Genomic DNA, 10,977 nt, shown 5'->3' with positions numbered 1-10,977 from the left:
TTTCTGTGTATGTTTTTATATGTTGTTAACGCACAAACTTATCGGAATGTTTCCACTGCATCATTTGCGTATGCGTGTGGACATGCAGCTCCTATTTATTTAATTTTTTTTATAGAAATCTGAAGCTTGCTCCACCCTGCTACATGAATGAATGAATGGGGTTTAGCTTCCAAGTCACAACGTGTCTTGTACACAAATGTCAAAATATTATTTAATCTCTATGGTCACCTTTAAATGATCTAAAATAGTTCAACAGTTGAAGTATCTACAAACAAGCCACATTAGGTGCTTAAGAAATAAGTGTCTAGTTCAACAATGTATTCATTAAAAAAGTTTATAATATTGTAACATTGTAGTTAGCTTATTAAGCTACACTGGTTTAAGTAAACCACAATTAACATTCATTCATTATTGATGACCTCAGAGAGTGTGGCATAGTCTAATATTACATTACAGTATTAAAAAATGTGGGGGTCATACTCTTCATCACCTCTGATAACTAAAATAAAACGTCCCTTTAATGTCAGTTGCAAATCATCTTAACATCTTAACATGAATGCCACTCAGCCGGGCAAAAACATGCTAATAGCAGCACTTCCATCCAAATGAATTGTAGTTGTTGTTGTTGACAACCCAGGTTAAACTCCTCCCCCAACATGCAAAGTTATTAAACGGTGGCGATGAAACACTTCAATGTACTTTCTTCATTTCACCCCAAATAATTAGCCAGGGATTTCGCACCACCTTGTGGCATCATAACGTATCACAGAAGAAGCTCAATAAATATGTCGATTATCTTTTTAACAACTAGCTGAAGTGAGTTTCTTTTGGGTAAAATAGGAAAAAATAAATAGGTAAAAAAGAAAAAGAGAAAAAAGTGAATAGGCAGGCTTCTAATGTTTGTCACATTTTCTCACATTTAAAACATGCAGCAGCAACTTTATAGGAAGACTTTGATTTGTTTTTATTTTTACTTTATTATTATTATTATTATTATTAGGCCTAATTTTTAGTCCCTATCATTGATTGCTAATGGTCCAATAAAGGTGGGGATGTAGCTCAGTGGTAGAGCGCGTGCTTCGCATGTACGAGGTCCTGGGTTCAATCCCCAGCATCTCCATACAAGAGCTTTATTTTGTCTTTGCTCTCTCTTCGTTCTCACACGCACTTCCAACATGTCGTGCAAATCTTACAGCTAACCGTTCTTGGGCCATGAAATAATACAATATTTGTGTACAAAAATGGGACTACAAACGTTTTGCTATTGCCCAAAGACTACTATCATATTTGAGAAAATATATTTTTTAAATTGTGTGTGTGTGTGTGTGTGTCTCTCTCTCTACTTTATTATTATTATTTTTTCTTTTCTTCTTCTTTTTTTTGGGGGGGGGGGTATCATTTCAGCAACCCCCCCCCTTCTCTTATAGTTGAGAAAATATATATTTTTTAATGTGTGTGTCTGTCTGTCTCTCTCTCTCTCTCGCTACTTTTTATTATTATTTTTCTTTTTTTCTTTTCTTCTTCTTTTTTTTGGGGGGGGGGGTAATCATTTCAGCAACCCCCCCCCCTTCTCTTATAGTTGAGAAAATATATATTTTTTTAAATGTGTGTGTGTGTGTGTGTGTCTGTCTGTCTCTCTCTCTCTCTCTCTCTCTCGCTACTTTTTATTATTATTATTATTTTTCTTTCCTTTCCTTTTTTGGGTGTGTGTGTGTGGGGGGGGGGGGGGTCGTTTGAGCAACACCCCCACCCCTCTCTCTCCTCTCCCTCAGTCTCTCTTGTATACATTTATATTTTTACACCAGAGGGCAGCATTGTCTTTACATCAAATGAGTGACTGCCATCGGAATCTCGTCCAAAGGCTTAATTTTTAGTCCCTATTTTTAGTTTGCTATTGGCCGAAGAGTCTAGGCCTACTTTTATATTTGAGAAAATATATATTTTTAATTGTTTGTGTGTCTATATCTATATCTATCTATCAATCTATATACATGTCTGTCTATCTATCTATCTATATGTACTTTATATGTATATGCTACCCGCGGTTAAGAAAATGGATGGATGGATATGCTATGAAACTGACTAGTTTCCCATTACAGTGCAAATGTTCTCATAAAAAAAAAGACTGCATTTGCTTGAAAAGGGCCACAGAAAATGAAATTGAATTGAAAATGATTTGCAACAGCATCATCATGGCAGCATCGTAAACACCACATGCGTCTTCCGTTGTTGTCTCCCACTTGGCACATTAAAGTTTTACACTCTGAATCTGAATACACATCGAATATCATCATCACGTTGTTGTTGTGTCTGCAGTGACATAGATCTGTTGATGAGCTCACAAATGTGTGCCGATGATTTATTGCTGCATGAAAGTTGAACAGTTCCAGTTGACTGACTAATTAAAAGTTGCTGGATGATGAGAACACGACATGCTTGCAAGAGGAACACTTCAATGGCTGTCACCAATGCACAAGTACTCCTTGCCACATCAACATTTACTCCCTGCAGAGGAGTACACTGAGAAGGAGCACACATTGGAGTCTAACAAAAGTAAAATGTGAACAATAGTTGTTTTTTAGGAACTGTTATTGATCCATGGAGTGGTATTGGCATCTCGTCAATTACCTCCATTGTGCGTTTCTGAAGTAAGATGACAGATTTTATTGTGGGACAATGACTATGATGCAGTATGACAAATGTGAAAATATAATTGCATGCATGTACTGTATATGAACGGGAGGTTAACAAAAAAGTCTCTTCTGATGAAGCATAAGCCATTCAGGATGGTTTTAGACTTTTTTTTTTTACATACATTTGTAACTTTACTTTGCTTCATTTACTGGTTCTATTACGTGTTTATTACTATGCACCCTAAATGTGCCTGTTGATTTTTTTATTATTTTTTTAGCTCCCTGATAAAAATTTTCAAGGTCATATATGTACATTGAGGACAGTAGTGGACCTAAAACTGATCCCTGAGGAACTTCCAATGATTTCCAAAAAAGAGAAAACACTGAGGCACTTAAGGATGTTCCAAGTAAAAGGCCTTTATTGCCACATGGCCATTTGATTAAAACATTGTCAACGTGTTTCGGCTTTGGTAGGCCTTCGTCAGGGCCATTTTTGGAAATGCTTTGCGGATCCCTCCACTGAAGAGCACCAAAGATACATTTTTTGTGATAAATCCAACATATCCTAGCAGTGTTCCTGCATGCTCTGATTGTTTTGAGCTCCCAATTTCTGTACTTCCTGGTAGGATTTAAACCACAGCAGAGCTGCAGATTTTCTCAATCAAAATCCTATCTTCAACTGGGTTGAAAGTTTTTTTCTTCTTTTTCACTTTTTTTTTTTTTTTTTTTTTTTTTACTCGCGACTGCCACTTCTGGCCCAAAGCGTAACTGCAGCATCTGTGTCAGGCTTGTTCATGGTGCGAGTACAGCCACAATTGACAAACGAAGGTATGACTTCAAATGAGGTAAGAAAAACTCCGCCCCTTCCCTCCCAAAGAAACTACTATGGAGGGAGGATAAAAGCTGATAGGTGCAGTCAGAGTAAAACAGTCAGGACTCTTAGTACTCATCTGGGCATTGCTGGAGCATGCACGATGTCGAAAAAAACTTTATTATTAGCTTTTTATACGGCACAATGCACCTTTAAGGTCTAGGAATGCAGAACCATCTATGTGGCTTTGCCCAGGATGCTTTTATGTATTTCTTTCTAGAAGATAGCAGCCATTTCTGCTTAATAGTTTTGTCTGAACGCAAACTGTTGACTTGAGGGTGGATTCTATGTTTGACTAGTTGCTCAGCAACCATTTTTTTCAAACATTTTGGTGACAAGTGGAAGGAAGGACGACAACGGGATAGTTGCTGACTGTGTCCCTATCCCCAGATTTGTGTATGGTTGTGTGACTAATTTGATTTTACAGATGTGGGAACTCCTTTGATCCTCGTCAAAGGTTATTCAGATGCGTAATTGGTTCTACTCTCGATGTTCCTGTTACTTTTGTATTATTGCGGCATTACAATTATGGCTGTCCTTTGAAGTTGAGTTGCTGATGTTTGCGAATTACTTTGGTCACTTTTTTCTGAAGAGGCCTCCTCAATGTTTAACAAGTGTGACGGTTTGTATTTCAGGAAACATATTCATACGTCAAGTCGATCGTATTTCACGGCGCTACAGCACTTTTTTTTTTTAATGACAGGCTGCTGTCAGTCTGACTCACTCTCAGTGCTTCACCAGTCATGAACTTCACCTCTCACCAATAACTGTCTTTTACTTTCACTTTATCTTCCAAAGGCAGAATAGTCTTGTATGTGGATTCCAGCTGCACTTCTCGGCGCAAATGTCAGCGTCACGCGGCGTATTTCATTCACTGTTAGTCAACAACACGGCACCTTTTGTCTGCCGCTAAGCACAGCTCAAATGTCAGAGCTGGCGGGCGAGGGCACAATTTATGCTGGTTTCTTTCTCCTCCTTTATGATTGCATTTGACATGAAAAGCTTTGAGGAGGATGAAGGAATAATGGCTGGCGTGCGTCGCTTTGCCATCGATTAGCGTGTGAAAGATGAAGACAGATTCTAATTTTAGCTGCCAGGAGATTTTTCTCTTTGGCGGCCTGGACACTTTTTGGAGATGAATAGTGAGACACTTATACCTGGCGTTTGTGTGTGTTTGTGGATAATGCCCATGTGCTCCACTGCACGTGTTCACGACACAAAAGACATTTTCGAATGGTAAAATACGGATTCAAGCAAGAGTCATGGTGAAAAATGAGGGTTCGGGTTTCAAACAAAGGTTGCAATTTCAAATAGAGTTGGGAGTTTGTGTGTGTGTGTGTGAACATATAGGCGGCAGAGTGGCTATCAATAAAATCTCTTTTTATTTACATTATTTTACAAACTGCTCCCTCCCTCCCTCACGTCATCAGCAAAAACATAAAAAAGCAAAGAAATCAATGAGAATTGATTAAATGAAAACATCTTTTTGAGTTATTTTTTTTCATATTGTGTTTGTGCGTGTGTCAAAGTGCTCGTGCTTCACACATGGATGAACTCACAGCTTATAAAACAACAACAACAAAATCCAAATATGAATCACAAAAGTAATACAATGATCCATCAGAATTGAAACAACACTAAATGGACAAAAGTATTGGGCCGCCTCCAAGTAGTGAAAAGTGCATGCATGCCTTCACGGACCTCACAAGAGAGGAAATACTCAAAGTGATCCCTCTGATTTGTCTTCTGTTGAGATTGCGGGACATGTAAGAGCACTCGTTCAACCTCTTATTAACTCATTGATTATGAGGCGTGTCTCGTGATTTAAAATATGTCACAATTGAGAGTCATAGGCAAAATCTAAAATAGCAGCTTCGAAACCAAAATGGCAAATTTCGTGTGTCTTTTCTGGCAAGACTTTTTGGTTGGTCTACACATGACAGACAAGACTACCACATGTCATGTTACTGAGTGAAAGTGTTTTTTTTAAGGTTGCATTTTGTAAAATTATGCAAATGACCCTAAAATGTCCATTTCAAACCAAAGTAGCAGACCTCCTATGTCTTTTCAGGCATGACTTCTTGACATATTTTTATGAGTCAACTCACCAAAGTGAAACTGACTCTGGAGGTAGAATTTTCCAACTCAAGTTTTATCCGAGTCATCAAACTGCTGCCATGCACTGCCGACAGGCAATGATGAAAACTCTCATGCTTCCCAATTTAGCAGCATCGATCTTGTGCAAAATTTGGTAGCACTCAGACACAATCTGCAGCACAAACGTATCTTTGAATGACTCTTGAAAATTGTGAAATAAAATGATGACTTTAAACCAAAATGGCAGACTGTCCGTCTTTTTGGGCGTGGCTTCTTGAGACTTTTTTTTGTGGGTCTTCTCATGCCTACCAAATTTCATGATTAAGTCAATTGGCTTGAGGGGCCTGAAAAAAAAGGTTCTAAAGTTGCATGATGTAAACATTGTGTATGTTCTTGTACATTCCCAGTCCTGAGGCAGATGGATCATGTGACATGTGGAGGGGGCGTGGGAGCAGCATGGAATGATGGGAGAGCACCGTGCACGCACGCAGACACGTAGTTGTAAAAGACAGGAAACAAACAAAAAAACACATACATCGCCATGGAAACACACACACGCACACACGCATGCTTACAGTACATACACATTCACACAAACGCATAAATACACACACACATACGCTTATAAAAGACAGGGACCAAAAAACAAAATTAAATTCAGATTAAAAAGTTGCGTCACCATGGGAACAGGCACATTCGCACGCACACACAATAGATGATGTAAATGTTGCACTATTAAATTAAATACCATATGTAAATGAAAAGCGCTTTGGAAACATCACACCCTCAAAGTCCCACAGGCAGTGCTACTGTGTCAGGACCGCAGTCACATTTGGGGCCGGAACCCGAACCCGAACTGGCTTGGCCTCAGTCTAGCAGACTCTCTTGGTCTCCGTGGACCTGGGCGGGGTCGGCGCCGCGCACCGTTCCTGCGTTTGGGCTTGATGGAAGTATGTGTCACAAGCAGGACTCTGCGTGGCTGCGCAGCGTTTTCTTCTCCTGTGCCGCGTGGTTCCCGTTATGAAGCGCCGAATACCTGACACGCACCACATGAAGGAAAACACAACATGTCAAGAGGAACAGGAAACACAACATGCAGTATCTTCCTCCATTGAGTGGCTAGCATGTGAAGTTGACTTAGCAATCGTCATCTCCACTCTGTGTAGTGCTCCTTCTTGTCCATTATCGCAAACAGATGGAGACAAAATCATTGAATCAGTCACATAAGATCCAAATCAAAGTCCCTTTGTTTGCAATAAGTTGGTCAACACAATACAATAACTACTTGAGAGTTACAGTCTATCAAGCTAACTTTCAAGCTATGAAAGAGAACACAAACTGCAACTTAACCTAAGTAGTAATTGCAGTAACTCTCCAACTCAATATCCTATTAACATTTACCTCACCCACTCACTCACTCACTCATAAGAATTTCGCTTGTATCACTCACTCACAAGTATCTCAACTTCTATCACTCACTCACAAGTATCTCAACTTGAATCACTCACTCACTCACTCACAAGTATCTAAACTTGTATCACTCAATCACTCACTCACTCACTCATAAGTATTTCGCTTGTATCACTCACTCACGAGTATCTCAACTTCTATCACTCACTCATTCACTCACTCATAAGTATTTTGCTTGTATCACTCACTCACAAGTATCTCAACTTGAATCACTCACTCACAAGTATCTCAACTTGAATCACTCACTCACTCACTCACTCACTCACTCACAAGTATCTAAACTTGTATCACTCAATCACTCACTCACTCACTCACTCATAAGTATTTTGCTTGTATCACTCACTCACAAGTATCTCAACTTGAATCACTCACTCACAAGTATCTCAACTTGTATCACTCAATCACTCACTCACTCATAATAATTTCGCTTGTATCACTCACTCACAAGTATCTCAACTTCTATCACTCACTCACTTACTCACTCACTCACTCATAAGTATTTTGCTTGTATCACACACTCACAAGTATCTCAACTTGAATCACGCACTCACAAGTATCTCAACTTGTATCACTCAATCACTCACTCACTCACTCATAAGAACTTCGCTTGTATCACTCACTCACAAGTACCTCAACTTCTATCACTCACTCACTCACTTACTCACTCACTCACCCATAAGTATTTTGCTTGTATCACTCATTCACAAGTATCTCAACTTGAATCACTCACTCACTCACAAGTATCTAAACTTGTATCACTCAATCACTCTCATAAGAACTTTGCTTGTATCACTCACTCACAAGTACCTCAACTTCTATCACTCACTCACTCACTCACTCACTCACTCACTCACTCACTCACTCACTCACTCACTCACTCACTCACTCACTCACTCACTCACTCACTCACTCACTCACTCACTCACCCATAAGTATTTTGCTTGTATCACTCATTCACAAGTATCTCAACTTGAATCACTCACTCACTCACAAGTATCTAAACTTGTATCACTCAATCACTCACTCATAATAATTTCGCTTGTATCACTCACTCACAAGTATCTCAACTTCTAACACTCGCTCACTTACTCACTCACTCACTCATAAGTATTTTGCTTGTATCACTCACTCACAAGTATCTCAATTTGTATCACTCACTCAGTCACTCGCTCTCTCACTCTCTCACTCACTCACTCAAAAATGTGCAAACTACTAAGCAATTACCTTCCTCTGTCCCTAGCTCATTCACTCATTCACAAATTAGGTAATTACCTCCCTCTCCCACTCATTCAATCACTCACTCCTGAACTAGGCAACAGCTTGCCTCAGTTACTGGAAACCCCGTTTGTAACAGCATGTTTGTAATTCTGTTGGTGCGTGGGCAGGTAATGTCATGGCGGGATTAAGCATCGTTGGTCCATTTTGCCGTCATGCTGGCACCGGGAAATGTCAACAATTGTTACAGCGAGTCCAAAACTTATTAGCAACACCACCGAAAAGCCAAAAGCCAATCTACGTGTAGTCAGGCAGAAAAGCAACAGAGAAATTATTATAACTGTGGTGAGTCTTGTTATTCCTACACCCGTGGAATACCATGAAGGCATCACTGGATTTAATGATGAACGACAAAAGAACAACTTTTACTTTCTACTACTTGAATCTGCGTGTGTGTGTGTGCCTGTATGTGTGTTGAGCATCTCCCAGTAGATTAGAGGTTCATTACTTCCGGATGAGTGACAGCCGTGGCGCACCATTACACAACTAATCGCTTTCAGGAGAGCTTCTGAGTGTGTGCTTACGTGTATGTGTGTGTGTGCATGCGTGTGACGTGTACTCGGCGGCCATGATGACGTCCAATGGGGCATTATCAGGTCAACACCCCAACTTGTTAGTTTGAAGTTTAAGTAAACAAACGTCTTGCATTGTTTGATGTGTCGTCATGGCAACAATCAAGTTCAAGTTTACTGGAACAGTTCTTTTGTTTATTGCGCCTACAGCAAAAACCAAAGATTGTGCCTAAATATGGCCATAGAAAATAAACGTCAACCAGTACATTTTACTTTAGAATTTTTATTTTTTTTAGCATTGTACTGGCGTATTTTGTGATTTTTGTGCAGCTATAGCATTGAAGTCAGAGGGCCAAATACACTAAAGGTTTTGTGATAAAAGACATGACGTGGCAAACTGGCACTAAAATGGTAGCGATGAATCAAAATGGCAGACTTCCTGTGCCTGTTCAGTCATAGCTTTAGAGCCGACCAAATTTCATGTTGCTGAGTGAAACTGGCTTCAGCGGCTGAATTTGAAAAGAAGTTAGATAGCAAATAGAATTGAATTTGGTGAGAATGTCAAACCGAAATGGCAGACATCTTGTTTCTTTTGGGGCATGGCTTTTTTGAGACTTTTTGGTCTACTGATGGCTATCAAATGTCATGTTGCTATGGGAATGTGGCTTTGGTGACTGATGTTTTTATTTATTTATTTTTATCCTGTGGTGCGCAACTCAATCAATTGAGCCTAAAATAGCCATTTGAAAAACAAAATGGCCAGCCTGCTAGATTAGAAGACATGTTCATATTTTGACATTGGCCATCTTCCATCACAAGACAGGATGTGATGCTGGACATCGTCCTTCATCTTCAGCACCACAGACCAAGCAAACAGAGCAGAAAGCTCCAGGAGCCGAGCTGAACTGCTTTACTTCCAATCGCACTGCAGCCAAGCTTTAGCGTTGCCCCCGGCAACAAGCGCTCATTGAAAAAGAACCATTTGTGTCATTAAATGTGACGCTTGGTGCCTTTTACCGTTTCTAAACCAGCCAGTGGGGAACACAAACACAGCAAACGATAAGCTATTAATTTAAAATTGTATGGTATTTGACATCAATAGGATGCACATTCACCGGTCGAAACAAATTAAGATGCTAAAATAGCATAGCATAGATTGTAGAGAAAAGGTCAACAGGGTCATTTATCTCTTAAAGGCCACTATAATCCCGGGTTAAAGAGTACATATGGACTGGAGGCGCTAAGCTAATAAAACTGCAAACTTCTTTGACACAGTTAAAAAAAGTATATGGAAAAAGTATGTAACAGACATTCTATGACACTCACACATGCGCACACACACACACACACACAAACTGAAACATGGAAGCAAATCCGTCTGCGTTGAATCTCCTGGTCGTCCCGTGGCGTCGGCGCGGGAGGCGGGCGGGGTTTGGACTCATGGCCGCTCAGCTGTGTGCATACTGCAGTACCATTCAAAGAGCTATGACCACGGGCACTCACTTATAGCTCTGAAAATGGCGCTGCGATCTGCAACAGAGGCTCGTGGGGCAACCCGTGGTTCCAGGCCACACACGCACACACACATTTTTTAGATTATGCTTTATAGTGGCAAAAATTAAAAAAATTACAAAATACCAACAAAAAGCAAAGCAAAGAAACTGAAAGGAATGATGCTGCTCTGTATGCTGATTTAAAAAAAAAAATCAGTATGGTATTAATGTAGAAAAAAATTTACATTAAAATGTAGGGACTTCAATGCCACCAAACCTTTGAACAGTGTATTTCTTTCAAAAATAAAACTTTGTCTTCCTTTTCTGTTCTTCCATTTGGTCGAGGCTGACATTTTACTACTTAGTGATTTTTGTCAAAACATCCGTTTGTATTGATTGTTAACGAGTTAATTTGAGCCAAAGTTAGCCGAAAATAAATAAATAATTGAATTTAATATTTTTTTAACATATATATTTGTATTTTTTTAGATAAAATATTCTTCAAATGAATTAATGATTTAGATTAAAAATGAATGATTAAATATTCAAAAAAGGTCAGAGTTCTAATTTTTAAGTTGTCAGCAAAAGATGACAAAGTTTTGTTTTTTAATTACCTAAAAATATCC

The 10,977-nt window shown here is 39.3% G+C and overlaps 1 protein-coding gene and 1 non-coding gene across 4 annotated transcripts in view; one reads left to right on the top strand and one right to left on the bottom strand.

Annotated features, from left to right (window-relative positions):
* The first annotated feature begins 1,048 nt into the window (after positions 1-1,048).
* Positions 1,049-1,120, top strand: trnaa-cgc (transfer RNA alanine (anticodon CGC)). The gene has a single exon. It is a non-coding gene; the product is annotated as a tRNA-Ala (tRNA).
* A 3,749-nt stretch (positions 1,121-4,869) lies between these two features.
* Positions 4,870-10,977, bottom strand: part of htr4 (5-hydroxytryptamine receptor 4) — a 67,760-nt gene continuing 61,652 nt past the window's right edge. For all 3 annotated transcript variants that reach the window (XR_015096037.1, XR_015096038.1, XM_086085786.1), the window contains one exon: positions 4,870-6,637. Coding sequence is in view for 1 of the 3 variants with exons in the window: in XM_086085786.1 (XP_085941912.1) it covers positions 6,559-6,637 (79 nt within the window). In the remaining 2 variants the exon portion in view is untranslated. The remainder of the gene's footprint in view (positions 6,638-10,977) is intronic.

The sequence above is a fragment of the Leptonotus elevatus genome, chromosome 9 (assembly GCF_054856555.1).
Source record: "Leptonotus elevatus isolate MCC_2025b chromosome 9, RoL_Lele_1.0, whole genome shotgun sequence".
NCBI lineage: Eukaryota > Metazoa > Chordata > Actinopteri > Syngnathiformes > Syngnathidae > Leptonotus > Leptonotus elevatus.
This window is presented reverse-complemented; position numbering and strand designations above follow the sequence as displayed.